This window comes from Eptesicus fuscus, chromosome 9 (assembly GCF_027574615.1).
Source record: "Eptesicus fuscus isolate TK198812 chromosome 9, DD_ASM_mEF_20220401, whole genome shotgun sequence".
NCBI classification, from domain to species: Eukaryota; Metazoa; Chordata; class Mammalia; order Chiroptera; family Vespertilionidae; genus Eptesicus; species Eptesicus fuscus.
The window spans coordinates 102523314-102543856 of NC_072481.1; the positions used below are offsets into that span (position 1 = coordinate 102523314).

General features: G+C 38.9%; 1 protein-coding gene across 1 annotated transcript in view; it reads left to right on the forward strand.

Moving 5' to 3' along the window:
- PLS1 (plastin 1) overlaps window positions 1-20543 on the forward strand; it is a 125146-nt gene that overhangs the window by 79401 nt on the left and 25202 nt on the right. The window contains exons 11-13 of the mRNA XM_054721626.1: window positions 281-395; window positions 18873-19006; window positions 19456-19579. Coding sequence (XP_054577601.1) covers window positions 281-395; window positions 18873-19006; window positions 19456-19579 — 373 coding nt within the window. The remainder of the gene's footprint in view (window positions 1-280; window positions 396-18872; window positions 19007-19455; window positions 19580-20543) is intronic.

Consider the following 20543-nt stretch of genomic DNA (forward strand, 5'->3'; position numbering starts at 1 on the left):
CAACAGCCCTCTACTGGCTGGTATTAAATTTGTTTCCAAATGTATAAATGCTATGGCAATAAATGTCCTTGTACATATTATGTTTGTAAACGTTAATGAAAAAATTTTGGACAGATATCTAGATTAGAAGTTCTGGGTCAAATGATGTAACCTGTTGTTCTTTAAGCATTAATTGAGCCTTTTGTATTTTTAAAGACATAAGCCCATCTTCAGTGTGCTTAATAAAACTAGGTAGTACCAGCATTTCCTCCTCCTTCATATTATTTTCCTCCTATTTTAGTGATCTTGCAGATGCTCTAGTGATATTCCAGCTCTATGAAATGATTCGCGTGCCAGTCAACTGGAACCGTGTCAACAAGCCTCCGTATCCTGCCCTTGGAGGGAACATGAAGAAGGTGAATGAAATAATGATCATGGATATGTTTTTATTATCCTGATATAAAACAGAGGATTTCAACTTTTTCAAAGCTTAGTAAAGTATGATCTGTTCCCACAGTTCTGATTCAAACCAAATGTATGAAGCTGAAAAGCGTTTTCACAAGGGTGCTTTAATAAGTGTTTGGAACGATGGAAGCAGTTTCCCCATGCAGAGACACCTTATAGATCATTTGTCTTCAGCAAGTCGTAGTGCTTAATGTTCTTTGAGAGCAATCATAAATGCATTTCTATTTTATAATCGCCAGAACTTGCCAAATCTTTACTGCTTTTTGGTAAATTTTTTCAACATATATTTATTGATTACTTGTACAGGGCAATGCAAGATATAAAATAGTGCAAGGCAGGGAGTAGGCCCTCAGGAAGCCTTAAGGAAGTTAGGGAGATATGTGCACAAATAACCGCGATATGGCACAATCTACACAGAGGTGAGTGTTATGATTTCTAAGGAATAAAGGACTACAGGCCGCACATGTCATGTGAGGGTTCATGTAGAAGGTGGTTTTTGAGTTATTCTTTGAAGAAAGGACAGAATTTTGTCAGGAGACTGGAGCAGGGGCTGAGTATTAGGAAGAGGAATAGAAATGGGAAAAGTATAAAGTATTTCTGGGCATCTTCTGATAGGTGAGAAGTGGATGTGAACACTAAAAGTTTGGATTGCAGCTAGAGCCTTGAATGTCAGATTAAAGAGTTTGAATTTTAAATTGTAAGCAGTGGGAAGACATTGAATATTTTTGAGCAGGGCAATAACTTGATTACAGTTGGTAGGAGAATATCTGGCAGATGAATAATAAAGAGAAGTGCTCAGCTCCACTATTCTCCTTCCGCAAATGGGGCATATGTGGGGTCCTTGATCTAAGTTCTTGTTTGTTCTGTTGAAGTGCTACTTTAATATTCAGCTTTGGTTTTGTTTTTGCTTTTCCTTTCTACCTTCTGTATCAGGCTCATTTGCTTTTAAGATTTTTAAAAATATTTGTTAGTTTATTTTATTCATTGGATTCCACATAAGAGTGAAATCATATGGTACCTGTCTTTCTCTGATTGGCTTATTTCACTTTGCATACTTTCCAAATCCACCCATGCTGTCATAAAGGGTAAGACTGCCTTGTTTTTTATAGCCAATTAGTATTCCATTCTGTAAATATATCATAGCTTTTTTATCCACTCATTTACTGATGGGCACCTGGGCAGCTTCCAAATCTTGGATATTGTAAATAACACTGCAATGACCTTAAAGGTGCATATATTCCTTTGAATTAGTGTTTTGGGTTTCTTTGGGTAAATACCCAGAAGTGGGATCATTGGGTCAAATGGCAGTTTTATTTTTACTTTTTTGAGGTAACTACATACTGTTTTCCACAGTGACTGCACCAGTCTGCATTCCCACCAGCAGTGCACTTTTCTCCACATCCTCGCCAGTTCTTGTGTTGGTTGATTTGCTTTTAAGACTTTTAAATGTTTGTAATTTCATTTCACTTTATTCTTTCACTTAAAATGGTGTGAACACTATAAATATCTAAAAATAATAAATGGACTCAAATTGCTATAACTTATCAACATGGCTGTTACGAAATTTATCTTCATTCTTATGGTTTAAAAACTATCTCTAGCTGACTAAATGGAAATATAACCATATTCCTGGCTGGAAAGAATAAGTATTATAAAGATATTAAATATTTTCAATTTAAATTTTAGGTAGAAAATAATTCCAGTTGGAATTTCAAGAAATCTCCTTTTGTATATACATGTGCATTTACACTGAGTGGCCAGATTATTATGATCTCTGAAAGCATAATAATCTGGCCACTCAGTGTGTGTATGTGTGTGTGTGTGCATGTTAGAGGCCCAGTGCATGAATTCGTGCATGGGTGAGGGTCTGGCCAGCCTGGCTAGGGGTAGGGGACATGGGCGGTTGGCTAGCCTGCCTGCTCGTCGAACTCCTGGTCGAGAGGACAATTTGCATATTAGCCTTTTATTATATAGGATATACACTGAGTGGCCAGATTATTATGCGTGTGTTGGGGGATGCAATTTATAGTGTAATTCTAAAGTTCCTCTAGAAGAATAAACAGGCCTACAGCATAACAGAAAATAAAGGTCACTACATAATACTAAAGGGATCGATCCAACAAGAGGATATAACCATGGCAAACATGTATGCACTTATTATAGGAGCACCTAAATATATTATAAAAACTTCTAGAGGACGTTAAGGAAGAGATTGACAGCAATACAGTCATAGTAGGGGACTTCAACACCCACTGACTTCACTGGATAGATCTTCCAGACAAAAAATTAACAAGGAAATAGTGACTTTATTTTTTTATTTTTTATTTTTTTAATATATTTTATTGATTTTTTACAGAGAGGAAGAGAGAGGGATAGAGAGTTAGAAACATCGATGAGAGAGAAACATCTATCAGCTGCCTCTTGCACACCCCCTACTGGGGATGTGCCCGCAACCAAGGTACATGCCCTTGACCGGAATCGAACCTGGGACCCTTGAGTCCGCAAGCTGACGCTCTATCCACTGAGCCAAACCAGTTTCGGCAGGAAAAAGTGACTTTAAATGACACACTAGATCACAATGATTTGATTGATATTTATAGAACATCTCATGGCAAAGCTGCAGAATATACATTCTTTTCAAGTGCACATGTGTCATTTCAAAGATAGGCCACATGTTAAAACACAAAACAGGTCTCTACAAGTTCAAGAAGATTGAATCACATAAAGCATCTTCTCAGATCACAATGGAATGAAATTAGAAATCAACTATAGTAAAAACACCCAAAAACATTCAAGCACATGGAGGCTAAATAGCATGTTATTAAACAATGGATGGGTTACCAATGAGATCAAGAAAGAAAAAGAAAACTCCCTGGAAATAAATGAAAACAAACACACAACAACCCCAAATTTCTGGGACAGAGCAAAAGCAGTCCTGAGAGGGAAGTTCATAGCACTACTGGCCTACTTCAAAAAACAAGAAAAATTATTAATAAACTGTTTAACCCTACAACTTAAAGAATTAGAGAACAACAAGAAAAAAAAACAGATTAAGTAGAGGGAAGGAAGTAACGTTTAGAGCAGATATAAATGATATAGAAACTAAAAAAAAATCAATGAAACGAAGAGTTGGTTCTTTGAAAAGATAAATAAGATTGATGAACTGATAGCCTTATTCCTCAAGAAACAAAGAGAGAGGACCCAAATAAAATCAGAAATAAAAGCAGTGAAATAACAACTGACACCACAGAATACAAAGGATTGTAAGAAAATACTATGAACAACCATATACCAACAAGCTGGACAATGTGGATGAAATGGATTAATTCCTAAAAAAATACAATCTTCCAAAACTGAATCGGGAAGAATCAGAAAGCCTGAATAGGCCAATAACAACTGATGAAATAGAAGCAGTAATAAAAATAAAAAAAGAACTCCAAGCAAACAAAAGCCCTGTTCTGGATGGCTTCCCAGGGGAGTTTTACCAAACTTTCAAAGAAGAACTAACATCTATACTCCTCAAACTATTCCAAAAATCCAAGAGGAAGGAACACTTCCAAATTCTATGAAACCAGCATTATCCTAATTCCAAAACCAGATAAAGACACTACAAAGAAAGAGAACAATAGGCCAATATCCATGATAAACATAGATGCTAAAATCCTCAACAAAATTCTAGCTAATCAGACCCAGCAATATAGTAACAAGATCATACACCATGACCAAGTGAGATTTATTCCTGGGATGCAAGGGTGGTACAATATTTATAAACCAATAAATGTGATACATCACATAAACAAATTGAAAGATGAAAACCACATGATCATTTTCATAGACGCAGAAAAAGCATTTGACAAAATCCAACACTCTTTTTTTTGATAAAAACTCTCAGCAAGGTGGGAATAGAGGGATCATACCTCAACATAATAAAGGCATATATAACAATCCTACAGTAAACATCATATTCAATGGGCAAAAACTAAAAGCGTTTCCCTTAAGAACAGGAATAAGACAGGGATGTCCTCTTTCACTACTCTTATTTAACACTGGAGGCCCAGTGCACGAAATTTGTGCATGGGGGGGGGTGTCCTTCAGCCCAGCCTGCACCCTCTTCAATAATGGACATCCCTTTCACAATCCAGGACTGCTGGCTCCCAATTGTTCGCCTGCCTTCCTTCCTGATTGCCCCTAACCGCTTCTGCCTGCCAGCCTTATCACCCCCTAACCATTCCCCTGCCAGCCTGATTGATGCCTAACTGCTCCCCTGCCAGCCTGTTTGCCCCTAACTGCCCTCCCCTGAAGGCCTGGTCACTCCTAACTACCCTCCCCTGCAGGCTTGATCACCCCCAACTGCCCTCCCTTGCAGGCCTGGTCCCTCCCAACTGCCCTTCCCTGCTGGCCATCTTGTGTGTTGGAGTGATGGTCAATTTGCATATTATTCTTTTATTAGATAGGAGGATTATATAGGACAGAGGCCTGGTGCATGGGTGGAGGCTGGCTGGTTTGCCCTGAAGGGTGTCCCAGATCAGAGTGGGGGTTACCTTGGAATGTGGGGCGGCCTGGACGAGGGGCCTGTGGTGGTTTGCAGGCCAGCCACGTCCCCCCAGTGATCCAAGTGGAGGCCCTGGTATCTGGGATTTATTTATCTTCTATAATTGAAACTTTGTAGCCTTAAGCAGAGGCCAAGGCATACCAGGGCTGCAGAAACTTGGCTTCCTCCTTCGCCGGCGGCAACTTGAGCCTCCTGCTCTCTCCAACTCCGTGGCTGCCACCATTTTTGTTGGGATTTATTTATCTTCTATAATTGAAACTTTGTAGCCTTAAGCAGAGGCCAAGGCAAGCCAGGGCAGGTGGAAAGCTTGGCTTTCTCCATTGCCAGGAGAACCCAAGCTTCCAGCTCTCTCTGTGGCCATAGCCATCTTGGTTGGGTTAATTTGCATACTTGCTCCTGATTGGCTGGTGGGCATGGCTTGTGGGTGTAGTGGAGGTATGGTCAATTTGCATATTGCTCTTTTATTAGATAGGATAGTACTGGAAATCTAGCCACAGTGATCAGACAAGAAGAAGAAATAAAAGGCATTCAAATTGGAAAGGAGGAAGTAAAACTGTCATTATTCATAGATGACATGATATTGTACATAGAAAACCCTAAAGACTACACCAAAATACCACTGGGTTTAATAAAGGAATTTGGCAATGTAGCAGGATACAAAATTACCATCCAGAAATCTATGGCATTTTTATGCAACAATAATGAATTTCCAGAAAGAAAAGCTAAACAAGCAATTCCATTTACCATTGTTACAAAGAAATAAAAATACTTAGAAATAAATTTAATCAAGGAGGTAAAAGACTTGTACTTGGGAAACTACAGGATGTTGAAAAGAGATAGAGAAAGATACTAAATAAGTGGAAGAATATACTGTGTTCATGGATTGGTAGAAATATCATTATTAAAATGTCCATACTACCCAAAGAAATCTACAGATTCAGTGCAATCCATTTTAAAATACCAACAGCATATTTCACAGATCTATAACAAATACTCCAAAAAATTATATGGAACCAAAAAAGACCCCAAGTAGTTCCAGTAATCTTGAGAAAGAAGAACAAAGTGGGAGGGATCACAATACCAGATATCAAGTTATACTTCAAAGCCACTGTACTCAAAACAGCCTGGTACTGGTATAAAAACAGGCATATAGATCAATGGAAAAGAACAGACACTCCAGATATCAACCCAAGTCATTATGCTCAATTAATATTTAACAAAGGAGGCAAGAACATACAGTGGAGTCAAGATAGTCTCTTCAATAAGTTGGAAAAATTGGACAGAAACATGCACAAAAGTGAAACTAGACCACCAACTTAACACCATACACAAGAATAAACTCAAATGGATAAAAGACTGAAATGTAAGTCATGAAACCGTAAAAATCCTAGAAGAAACCATAGGCAGCAAAATTTCAGATATCTTTCCTAGCAATATGTTTATGGATACATTTCCTAGGCAAAGGAGAAAATAAACAAATGGGACTACATCAAAATGAAAAGCTTCTGCACAGCAAAAGAAACCATCAACAAAATGAAAAGGGAGCCCACTCCATGGGAGAACTTATTTGGCAATGTTACATCTGATAAAATTTAATATCCAAAATATACAAAGAACGCATACAACTTAACAAAAAGAAGACAAACAATCCAATTTAAAAATGGGCAAAGGACCTAAATAGTCTCCAAAGCAGACTTTCAGATGGCCAAGAGACATATGAAAATGCTCCAAGTCAGTGATCATCAGAGAGCTGTAAATTACAATGATAATGAAATATCACCTCACACCTGTTAGAATGGCTGTCACTAAGAAGTCAACAAATGACAAGTACTGGTGAGGATGTGGAGAAAAGGGGACTCTAGTGCACTGCTGGTGGGAATGCAGACTGCTGCAGCCACTATGGAAAACAGTATAGAGTTTCTTCAAAAATTAAATATGGAACTGCCATTTGACCCAGTAATCTCACTTCTTGGAATATAACCTAAGAGACCTGAAACACCAATCAGAAAGAATGTATGCACCCCTGTGTTCACAGCAGCACATTTTACAATAGCTAAATCTGCAAACAGCGCAAGTGCCCATCAGCAGATGAGTTGATAAAAAAAGCTGTGGTACATTTATACCATGGAATACTATGCAGCAGCAAAAAAGAAGGAACTCTTACCATTTGCAACAGTGTGGAGAGACCTGGAGAGTATTATGCTGAGCAAAATAAGCCAGTCAGAGAAAGATAAGTGTCACATCTCACTCATATCTGGAATCTAATGAACAAATATATCTAGAGATATAGTAGCATGGAACAGACTGTGAAATCTCAGAGGGTGGATGGGTGGGAAGAGATTAACCAAAGAACTTGTATGCAAGTGTGCATAACACATGGACACAGACAATAAGGTGGTGAATTCCTGGGGCAGGGGACAGGGGTTGGCTAGAAGAGGTCAATGGGGGAAAAGGGGACATATGTAATACTTTCAACAATAACAATTTAATAAATAAAAAAGACCTAAATCTTTTTAAAAATATTTTTTAAGGATATTGAGGGAAGAGCTCTTAGAAAATATTTTTTAAATTATTATAAAGCTAAAGTAATTGAAATAGTATTTAATACATATATAAGAATGGAATGAATTAAACAAAAGAAGAAAAAATAAAACTACAACAAAAATCAGAGAATAATATAATAAACAACCACAAATCTTCCACCCTAATTGAGCAAATACAAAAAAGAAGAAAAAGAATGGAATGGATTAGAGTAGCCTAGAAACCCATCCTAAAGTACATGTAGTTAACGTATGATACAGTGCTGGCTCAAATCGGCAGGGAAAGGAAGGATCATCCAAAAAATGATGCCACGACAACCAATTATTTCATCTTCACCATATATCATACACCAAAATAAATTCCAAATGTGTTCAAGGTAAAAACTTAAAGGGTTAAATATAATAAATAACACTTAAAAACAGATGAATGAGACAAACAACAAGTGTTAGGATATGGAGGGAAGGAAACCTTGTGCACTGTTGGTAGGAATGCAGATTGGTGCAGCCACAATGGAAAACAGTATGGAGGGTCCTCAAATAATTGAAAATGGAATTGCTTTATGACCCAGCAATTCCACTTCTGGGTATTTATCCGAAGAAACCCCAAACACTAATCTGAAAGAATACATGCACCCTTATGTTCATTTAAGTGTTATTTACAATAGCCAAGATTTGGAAGAAACCCAAGTGCCCATCAATATATAAATAGTTAAAAAAGATGTGGTACATTTATGCAATGGACTACCACTCATTCATAAAAAATAATGCAATTATACCATTTGAACAGTATGGATGGACCTAGAGGGTATTATGCTTAGTGAACTAAGTCAGTCAGATGTGTTCCACATGTGTTCACTTATATGTAGAACTTAAAGAACAAAATAAATGAACAAAGTTGAAGCAGACTCAAACACAGAGACTGGACTAGTGATTGTCAGAGGGAAAGGGGGTTTGAGGACTGGGTGAAAGAGGTGAAAGGATTAAGAAATAGAAATTGGTAGTTACAGAATAGTAATAGGGATGTAAAGTACAGCATAGAGAATATAATAAAAAATATTGCCACAACTATGTATGGTGCCCATTGAGTATACAGATATCAGGGGGGACACTGTAAAGTGTATGATTGTCAAAGAATTTAATTACTTAGACATGATGTAGGACAGTTGGCAGGGGTTGGCAAATTCTTTTGATTAAGCCAACTGCTATGTGGTGGTTAAACTGATGTTTTTAAGAGGTATATATAAGACACATGGTCAAAAATTGTTATTAAATATGCTATACACTTGAAACTATTTTTTGAAATATATATATATGTATATGTGTGTGTGTATATATATATATGTATGTATGTATATATATATATATATATATATACACATACATATATATATATATATACACATACAATATATATATATATATATATATATATAAATCTGAGTTTTATTTATTTATTTTTATTTTTTTTTATTACTTTATTGATTAAGGTATCACATATTTGTCATCAAGCCCCCCCCCATTCCCTTCCCAAACCCCCCCACACGCATGCCCCCCTCCCCCTGTTGTCCATGATCACTAGTTAGGCTCATATACAAGCACACAAGTCCTTTGGTTGATCTATCTCCCTTGTCCCCACCCCCCCCTACCTTCCCTCTGAGGTCTGACAGTCTGATCAATGCTGTTCTTGTTCTTCAGTCTATGTTGTTCATCTTTCCCCCTAGATGAGTGAGCTCATGTGATACTAGGAATACACTTATAGGAACCGAAAATGAGACAAGCAATAATGGTTATGCTGAGAGACAAATGAATCAGTCTATAGTGAGTTTCTTTCTGGGCCAACAGTTCTTTTGAGTCCCGATTTCTATGTCCAACAGTTGTTTATGTGTTCATAACAGCAATGATATTTCAGTTCTGGATGGTGGACAAATGGTGGTAATGCAGGTCCTACCCTCTCTGGTTTGGTCCTGGGCAATCTGCAGTGACGCACATCTGCTGACTGCTAGTATGGCAAGGCATGGTCAGCGTCTTTCATCTCTGGACTGCTTCTCTTCTGTCTTCATGGCTGGAGCACTCCTGTCAATTCCTCTCTGTTGTAGGAATCCACATGGTCTCGGAGTTGTTTTCTGAAAATATACAAACATATTCTCAACCAAAAGTTAATAAAGAAATATTTTCTATAAATTTGACTTGCGATCCTTTTTCATTTTTTTGCCCAAACGATTTTCCTTTGGCTTGTTTTGACACCATGTATGTTTTACCTGGGTGTCTTGCTGTTAGCATTACAAATGAAAGTTAATTTTCTAAAGTAAAATTTTTCTAGATATAATTTACTTACAGGATATTTTTCCTTACATGATATTCTTCTACTATCCCCCCTTTTTTGGCTTAAATATTGGGAGACTTTTGGAAATTTTATGCTGTAATCTTGATAGCTTTTAAATTTTACTTTTTTTGCGCTAAAATGTGACTGCTTTAGGTTCATTATATGTTACGCAATTTTACCATGAGATGAACTACCAATAAAAATTTTAGTTAGGAACAGCTTTTATGTCCAGTACAATTGATTTTTCTAGAGTATTTGATTATTTTGATTGGCCAATTTAAATTAGTCTGAAAACTTGACTACTATTTTACTGTCAAATTTAATACTCTAACAACCATCATGTTTTACCCTGTAATTATTAGTGGAGAGGATTATTTGCCTTTTTGAGTAGGATATTTTTATTGATTTCAGAGAGGAGGGGAGAGGGAAAGAGGTATAAACATCAGTGATGAGAATCATTGATTGACTACCTCCTGCACACCCGCTACTGGGGATGAAGCCTCCAACACAGGCATATGCCCTGACTGGGAATTGAACTATGACTTCCTGATTCATAGTTTGACACTCAATCACTGAGCCACACTGACCAGGCTACACCTGAAACTATTTAAAAATAATACTGAATGTATATGTAATTAGAATATAAAAAATAAACCTCATTAAAGCTTTGAAAGAAGAATTTAGTATAAAAATATAATTGAAGGTTGTGCTTAACATTTACAACTCGAAGGAATGTGCTATTTTTTGTGCATTTTTAAATAATTACAGTCTACATGTACAGACAAATAAAAAAAGGTGAATTATTATCTACTCTTGGAATGATAAAGGCATTTTGAAGAAAAAATATATAGTAGATTAGATTACATATAAATTTTAAACTTATATACCTATTTATAAAAACCCAACGACCAGAATGGCGGAACGACCAGAATGACAGGAATGGCTATGACGTGCACTATGGCAGCCAACCAGCCTGATCCGGGACCCAATCAGCCCCAAACACCCCAATCAGGGTGGGGGTGCTGCCGGCCAACCGTTCATGGCCGCTCCCCACCACCAGCCCAGCCCAATGGGCCCCCATCAGGGCGGGCCAGCCAGACTCCACCTGTGCACCAATTCATGCACTTGGCCTCTAGTATAAAAATGAACACCATAAGCAAAATTAAAAAGCAAAAATAAAACTTGGAAACATATTTGCAACAAATATGACAAATAGTTAATATATTTCTATATATATATATAAAGTCTAATATGCAAAGTATCCCCTTGGGAGTTCGACCAGGAGACTGAGTTCGATCACTTTTTATGATGTGCACTGACCACTAGGTGGTGGCACAGAACATGGGCTGCAGGGCGCTGAGGGAGTGAGAGAAGGAGTAGGCTGCAGGGCGCTGAGGGAGTGAGAGAAGGAGGAGGAGGGGAGGGGAGAAACCTGATTGGCCCTGATCACCAGCCAGGCCTAGGAACCCTACCTGTGCCTCTAGTCATTAATATATAAATAGTTAATATAAACCAATATCTAGAACTTGATTGCTATTACTAAAATTATAATAGCAAAATGGGATAATGAAGAATATGAGTGAACAATTTACAAAACAAGAAGTAAGATGGGTAATACACATCAATATTTTTCATCCACAATAGAGAAATGCAATTTAAAATAAGAAACACTTGGAATGCACTGCACCCAGTGTTAGTGCATAAACTTTCTGGATTCAGTTTGGTAATACATCATCAGTAATCTTCAAAAAGTCCTTTAATTTAACAATTTCATTTGTTATCTATCATTATGAAACAATCAGAAAGACAAGAAGTTTTGTGCCAAAATATTCATCATAGCAATATTACAGAGCAAAAAATGAAAACAATGTAATTGTTCCATAATGGGTTAATAAATTAGGGTAAAATGAAGTAAGATGTACCATTAAAAAGAGCATTTTTAGGCCTTAGCCAATTTGGCTCAGTGGATAGAGCATTGGCTTGTGGACAGAAGGGTCCCAGGTTTGATTCTGATCAAGGGCACATGACCAGGTAGCAGGGGGTGATCCTGCAGGAGGAAGTGGATTAATGATTCTCTCTCATCATCATTGATGTTTAACTCTCTCTCCCTCTCCCTTCCTCTCTGAAATCAATAAAAAAATATATTTTTTTCTAAATAGCATTTTTAGTATTTTACTAATAGTGACATGGAAATGAGCAGGATAAAATATGGCATATATATGTATGAATCAAATTTGTTTAAAATACACACAGAGACATGCATTCAAAAAGGACTTCTTGAGATTTCTAGAATCAATATATACTGTATTTATAGTCTTTATACTTTAAAAAACTATTTTTAAAAATAAGACAAAAAGGAAATGTGTCATAATGGTAATGATATATATTCATATTTTTCAGTATTTCTAATGGTTTGACTTGCCTAAATTTTAAACTTTATTTGATTTGTGTATGGTTCTAATCATGGAAGTAGAATTCAGAAAATTTGTTAACTAATTTTACATAAGATTTTTTATGTAAAATTTTTATTTTATTTTATTTTTTGCATGTATTTTTAAAAAATCTTTATTGTTGAAAGTATTACATATATCCCCCTTTCCCTTCCATTGACTTTCATCATCCTACTAGAGGCCTGGTGCACGAAATTTGTGAATAGGGTGGGGAAAGTGGGGGAAGTGTGTGTGTCCCTCAGCCCAGCATGCACCCTCTCGAATCTGGGACATCCCTCTCAAAATGCAAGACTGCTGGCTCTCAACCACTCGCCTTCCTGCCTGCCTGCCTGATTGTCCCTAACTGCTTCTGCCTGCCAGCCTGATCACCCCCTAACCACTCTCCTGCCAGCCTGATCAACACCCAACTGCTTCCCTCCTCACACATTTGCCCCTTACTGCCCTCCCCTGCTGGCCTAGTCACCCCTAACTGCCCTCACCTGCAGGCCTGGTCTCCCCTAACTGTCCTCCCCTGCAGGCCTGGTTGCCCCCAACTGCCGTCCTCTGCCATCCCGGTCACCCCTAACTGCCCTCCCTTGCCAGCCTGGTCACCCCTAACTGCCCTCCCCTCCTGGCCCAATTGCCCCTAACTATCCTCCCCTGCAGGCCTGGTTGCCCCTGGCCACCCCTAACTGCCCTCCCTTGCCAGGCTGGTCCCCCCCAACTGTCCTCCCCTGCAGGCCTGGGTACCCCTAACTGCCCTCCCCTGCAGCCCTGATCACCCCCAACCGCCCTCCCTTGCCGGCCATCTTGTGGCAGCCATCTTGTGTCTACATGAGGGCAGCCATCTTTGACCACATGGGGCGGCCATCTTGTGTGTTGGAGTGACAGTCAATTTGCATATTAGCTCTTTATTATATAGGATTGTCTGTGTCCATGGATTATGTATATATGCATACAAGTTCATTGGTTTATCTCTACCCAACTACCCACCTTCCTCTGCCTTCCCTCTGAGGTTTGACAGTCTGTTAGATGCTTCTATATCTCTTGATCTATTTTTGTTCATGAGTTTACATTGTTCATTAGATTCTACATATGAGTAAGATCATGTGATACTTATTTTTCTCTGAATGGCTTATTTCACTTAAATAAATTTTTTAGATGCAAAATATAACAGGAAAATAAAAATTGAACCAGTCATTATACCTGGGATTTTTTATGTTAAGCATAAGGTGTCACAAATGAATCATAAGTGGGGTGCTTCTTTTTTAAAAATAAATTTTTATTGATTTTTTACAGAGAGGAAGGGAGAGGGATATAGTGTTAGAGACATTGATGAGAGAGAAACATTGACCAGCTGCCTCCTGCACACCCTCCACTGGGGATGTGCCCACAACCAAGGCACATGCCCCCAACCAGAATTGAACCCGGGACCCTTCAGTCTGCAGGCCAATGCTCCATGCACTGAGCCAAACTGGTCAGGGTGGGGATGCTTATTTTAACAAATACTAGCTGTTTATAGAATTAAGCATAAGGCTTGAAATAAATTTAGTATGTTTAAAAAATAAGTCCTTCATTATTTCTTCAGTGTTTCTTTTTCCTTGGAATCCTGCATCCCATTGTGTAACTTTTCTCATTTTACAAATGATTTAAGCTTTATTTTTGTCTAAAGTATTTGAATTGCTTAGTAATCATTTCTTCTATTAACACTGTGCTCTCAGTTTTTTTATTTTTTGCTTTCTTTGTGTTCATCCTTATCTTTAACAGGGTCTTCATCTTTTAGCCTGACAACTCTAGTGATTTCCCAAGGCCCAGTTCTTTCCCAGTGCTCTGAACTTTGTATATTTATATCTTCAGAGAGCAGATTCATTTTTAGAGTGTTAAATGCTACCATAAACCTGGTTTACCTCTAGGAATCTAATTTCTTATTCTTTCTTTAGTTTTGTTTTCAAACATTAAGGTTTTTGCCAAATTTGAAATCACATGTTGCCCAGAAATAGAACAGATCTTTTCCCTTATGCTGGCATCCATTTCTAGTTTTCCTTTCACTGTCAGTCATATCCAGTTTCTTAGACCTCTAGACTAGTAATTCTGATCTTCTTTCTCACCCTTATTCCTCTCAGGAATTTTGGTCAAACTATAAAACAAATGGCTTTTTATTGAAACACATTTTATATTTAAGTGCTTATTACAATTTGCTGAAAAAGTCTCCTAATGAAATGGGTGTCAGTCAAAAAATATGCTGGTTTTTATCTCCCTTGTTCACACTGTTACATAATCAGAGCTCTGATGCTATTTTCCATAAATTAGGAATCTGTTTCACTTTTAAAAATCTGTGCATTTCTATAGCATATACTTCTAGTAGGCAGACTAAATTTATAATGTAATATGACTAGTAGGAAAAATAAAGAATATTGGAATATTATTTATTTCCAGAAAATGAATACATATCAAAGATTTTATTTAACTTATTAAGGGAGCCAAGCAGATATTACAGCAGGTTCAAAAGAACTTCTTGCATTTTTATTTAAAACACACTGACTTTTGGGAATTTAAATTCTCTTTTTTAAAGAACAATACCCATTTATTTGTGCAAATTCTATTATTGTGTGGTCCCTTGTGGGGGCCTGATGCAGCGGTGGCCAGACATGGTGGGGATCTCCCTTTTCCGTGTCCCGCGCAGAAAGAGAGATGAATGAACCGGTTCTAAATGGAGGCGGCCAGGGATTGAGAAAATAATAGAAATAAAGAAAACAAGACACAGAAATAGATTCATGAAGCTGGGAGCCTGGGTGGATCTTTCTGTGCCTGGCTGAGGCCACAGAACCAATCCAGACTGCAAAGCTGGTGCTTTATTTATAATCAGGGACAAACAAGGTAATCTATAATGTTGTTGTAAGTTTCACTTGTTTTGACAGCACTTGCTGCACCTCCCACAGCCCACTAGCTACCCAGGAAAGATCTAGGGAGCAGTCACAAGATCAAGCTTAATTATGCTTAGAGGACTGTGCCCTCCAAGCTGGGACTTGTTTGTGGCTTTGCCAGCAGGTCAGTCCGAGGCTTAACCCTATAACCACTTCCTACAGTCCCTTTCTCATCTTTTCTGGAAATGTTTTCTTATTCATACAAAAAAAATCTGTGTGTCTTAGGTTGAAATGTTTTCCAATGAGGTTTCAACTAATTTGGGAAAGAAAATCAGGAGAAGCCAGTTATACTATATTTCTTAACTAAATTTTACTTTATTCTAAAAAGTATTTAGTACGTACTTTTTTAGTACTGGTGATACATTATCCTAATATATAAAAACCCTGGGTGGTAATGACCAGTAACTATCAGAGGCTGACCAACCGGAAGTCAGTGCTGGCCTCACCCCAAGCAAGCATTAAGGGGCAATCAGGCAGGCAGGCAGAGGGTTTAGGGGTGATCAGGTAGGCAGGCAAGTGGGTAGGGGAGATCAGGTAGGCAGGCCAGCAGTTAGGGGTGAGCAGGTAGGCAGATGGCCCCCAAGCAAATGGTTAGGGGCAATCAGGCAGGAAGACAGAGTGTAGGGGTGATCAGGTAGGCAGACCAGTAGTTAGGGGTGATCAGGTAGGCAGACAGCCCCTCGCAGGGCTGGACCTGCCCTCCAGCAAAGAAAGGGGGAGGCCCAGGCCAACCAAGCCATTGCACCGCAGCCTGTCGCCTATAGAGGGAGGCCACCAGTGGCAGGGGAGGAGGGGCAGCACTGCACAGATTGCAAGCAGTGGCAGTGGCGGGGGTGGGGCCAGCTGCCTGCAGCCTGGGGAAAGAAAGCCCTGATAGGCCCTGATCTCAGGCCAGGCCTAGGGACCCTGCCTGAAGGGTTCCGAATTGTGAGAGGGTGCAGGCTGGGCTGAGGGACCCCGCTGAGTGCATGAATTTTCGTGTACCAGGCCTCAAGTCTATATACTATATAAAAGCCTAAGCGACCATCACAACCGAGACAACCAAACAGGCTGCGTCGGGTGACCAGGCCAGCAGGGGGGTTAGTGAGGGTTGACCAAACAACTGAGCAGCAGGATGCATGGGGCAACCAGGCCGACAGGGGGGTTAGTGAAGATTGACCAAATGATTGAGCAGCAGGCTGTGTGGGTGACCAGGTTGGTGGGGGGGGGGGCAGTGAGGGGCAAACAGGCTGGCGGGGGGTAGTTGGGGGTGACCAGGCCGGCAGGGGGCGGCAGTAAGGGGCAACCAGGCTGGTGGGGGGTAGAGTTAGGGGCAACAAGGCCGGCAGGGGGCAGTTGTGGGTGACCAGGCCAGTAGGGAGGGGCAGTTGTGGGTGACTAAGCCCTCAGGGAGGCAGTTAGGGGTTATCAGGCAGGCAGGCAGGTGAACAGTTAGGAGCCAGTGGTCCTGGATTGTGAGAGGGGTGTCCTAGATTGGAGAGAGTGCAGGCTGGTCTGAGGGGACCCCCCCCCCATGCACGAATTTTGTGCACTGGGCCTCTAGTAAGATTATAAGAGCTTACAATTTGGTTTGAGAATAAAGACTGAATGTCATAAGAATTTGTATATCTATAAATTATTTTATATATATTACTATATATATTACTATGTATATTACATATATTACATATATTACACACACACACATATACACTCACACATACTAGTGGCCTGGTGCACAAAATTTGTCTACATTAAAAGGAAATTAATTAGAGGAAATATTTTAATATTGCTATTTGCCCTTTCTCTATAATAGAAGTGTCAGAGATGAAAGAAAATTAGTAAAATGTATATGAAAATCTCCCTCCTGTCAGAGTCTGGGGTGTGCTGTGGGACCTAGAGTCAAGTCCCCACCCACCACCCGCACACACTTTGAAAATGCAGGAGACTCAGACTCGGCGCAACCTGAGGTCCCTGTCAAGCCCTGCCGGGCGGGGGCATAATCTCAAGTCCCCCAGCCTGGTGCCAGGTGAAGTGCACAGTCTCAGGTCTCCTGTCAAGCCCCGCCGGGAAAGGGGCACAGCCTGAGGTCCCCTGTCAAGCCCCACAGGGCGGGGGGTGCAGCCTGAGGTCCCTGTTGTTTGGTCATGACATTATGGTGTCCTGGCTAATTTGCATTTTCTTCTATTACATAGATAGATATATACTAGAGACCCGATGCACGAAATTCAAGCAAGGGGCTTGGCCCTCACAGCCCTGGCTTTGTCCAGAAGGTCATCCAGATGGTCCTTCTGCCGTTCAGTCTAATTAACATATTAGCTCTTTATTATATACAAGAGGCCCAATGCACGAAAATTGGTGCAAGAATAGGCCTTCCTTCTCCTGGCTGCCGGCACCGCCTTCGCTCCGACCCAGAGCCGCCTTTCCACCTTTGCTCCAGCCAGAGCCGCCTTCCGCCTCTCGCCTTGTTGCGTAAATTTGCATATTCCCTCCTTATTGGCTGTGGGCACCCCCATCTTTGTCATGGAGTTACGGTCAATTTGCATATTTTGTCTTTATTAGATAAGACTAGAGGCCCGTTGCGTGAAGATTCATGCAATAGGCCTTCCTTCCCCTGGCTGCTGGCTCCAGTTTTCCTCCAGCACTTGGGACCCAAGCCTTCGCTCTGGCCAGAGCCTTCAGTCTTCACTCCAGCTGGAGCGCTGCTCCTGTAGGTCCCTCTGCTCCCTGCCCTCCCCCATAACAGGCATCCTGCCCCACCTGGCCGCTGCACGCCTGCATGTGTGCTGCCTAGAGGCCTGGAGCAGCTGGGGGGCGGGCCTGCCACCATATTTGTCAGGTTAATTTGCATACCCACTCTTGATTGGCTGGTGGGCATTGTGAAGTGACAGTCAATTTGCATATTTCTCTTTTATTAGTGTGTGTGTGTGTGTGTGTGTGTGTGTGTGTGTGTGTAAATAATTTACTTGGTGTTCATTAATCAGATTCTTACTGTAGGCAGGGCACTGTGCTGGGTCCTGGCCTGGGTTAGGGAAGAGTATGATACAGATTTGTACACATTATAGTTTTTGCCCTTATAAAGGAGCTTATGCTATGGTTAGCAAAGAAAGTACATCAAATGCTAAGTATAAGTATATGATGATACATAAACATTGCAAAATAAGAAGTATTGGGAGTTAAACATGGGATAGATTATCATCAGCTGGTACAGTTAAGGTTAAGCTTTTGCTCGAGAAAGTGGGCTTAAAGGGGAATTTCAGAGGATGAGAAAGATCTAGATTAAAAATATTGGAGATGACTTAGACTCCTAATGAAACAATTTCTTCTTCTCTTTTCCTTGATTTTAAATTTAGGCAGAACTATATTTTTTACCTTTATCAATGGAATGCAGGAAAGCTAGGTTTTTAGTCAAAGATCTGCCATCAATAAGCTGTATAATCTTGGACAGTCAAGACTTTTAAGGTAAGAGAGGATCTTAAAATTTTCTAGACAGTTGTTTATCTAGATTAACCCCTCAGTGCTTTTGATATCTTCAACTATAAAGTTGGAATAATTAATTTCTTAATTTCACTGCATTATTATGAGATGAAAGTCTGTAATATAAATTTAAGGTGTCATCATAGCTGTCTTTCAGATTACTTTAAAATTTGTTTTTATACCAAAACTTTTACTTACTTATAGATTGAAAATTGTAACTATGCAGTGGAACTTGGGAAGAATAAGGCCAAATTCTCCTTGGTTGGTATTGCTGGGCAGGACCTAAATGAAGGGAATTCAACACTGACACTGGCATTGGTATGGCAGCTAATGAGAAGGTAAAGATTGCAATGTTTGTAACAACACTGTGAATTTCTTTCAAAAAATCCTTTGAACTAAAGTTTTAGTTCATTTGGAAGAATAAACAGAATAAATATACTACAAAATATTAATTTTTAAATGATTTACTATTGATACTATATACTTTGTAAATCTTTTTTTAAAATAGTGGATAAATCTCTAGAAACAATCACTATTCTTAATGTCTCTTAAAAACTGCCTTGTATGGAGTTGTTTTAATTGTTTTTTAAATACCATATAGTAGTTTTTGTTTCTCATTACTGAGCTTTGTAACTTTGGATTGTAATTAAGTGCAAAAACCAGACTAAAATTAAAAATACTTATTAGAACTGAATATTTCTTAAATATTTATCTAAATATTTATATAAGTGATATGGAAGCAAATTTCACCACTCTCAGTCCCAAATATACATCTTTTCTGTTACAGGTACACATTGAATGTGTTATTAGATCTTGGAGAAGGTGAAAAAGTCAATGATGAAATTATAATTAAATGGGTCAATCAGACTCTTAAAAGTGCAAACAAAAATACTTCCATTTCCAGCTTCAAGGTAATCAAAAGCTATTTTTAAAATTTTTGCTAAGAAATTAAATATAGGAAGAAACTTCATTGAGAATTACATTGGTTTAGTTTCAGGATCACATTAATGTTATATCTCAGGATCATAATTTGTAAGCTTAGGCATACTAATTATTTGTCATGTGTAAACTAAAACTGTGCAGTTTGATACAGATTTGTACACATTATAGTTTTTGCCCTTATAAAGGAGCTTATGCTATACAGTTTGAATTCTTATATTTTTGATTGGTTGTCCTATTGAGTATAAATTCAGGTTAATGTTATCAAATTCTGATCATCTAATCTTAAAAAGAAATAGAATAGAGCAATAAAATCCAATTGTCAGATGAAAAAGAAAGCTAAAAATCCATTGTTTATATAGGATATGTAATGTTTTGTGCTCCCTAGCAGCAGTCTCAGAATTGTAGTGACATCATTACCAAGACATAACAGAGCCAGCCAAACCAGTTCAAGTGGGAATTGAAAAAACTGGTAGGAAAAGAAAATCTTGCCATGTGGCTTCATAATGGCACTTACTGCTCACTTCCAAGCATTTGTGGATGATTCATAAAGCACTCAAAATGTAATTTGCACATGCATACTCACTAATTGTCATGCATTTCCATTGTTTTGCTTTTGCATGCAAGCTGATGTTAGCTACAACTAAGCTTGTCTGCTTGTACCCATTCATTCAGTGAGCCTTGGGTTTGTGATTTCATTATAAGTGAAAAATCAGCAATTTGTATTTTTGTAGTAAAAAAAGAGTACAAACAGAAGAATCCCTAAGTTCTCCTAAGACTTATCTACCCTTCTTTATTCTGTTCTTTGCCTTTGCTCTATATGTTTAACAACATTGTAGAACAGAAGAAATGTCAGAAATTGATAAATTCTATCTTCTCATCTTGACCTAAACTGAGCCCCAAAGTGGTTTTAATAGGATAGAGATGTTGGCAGAG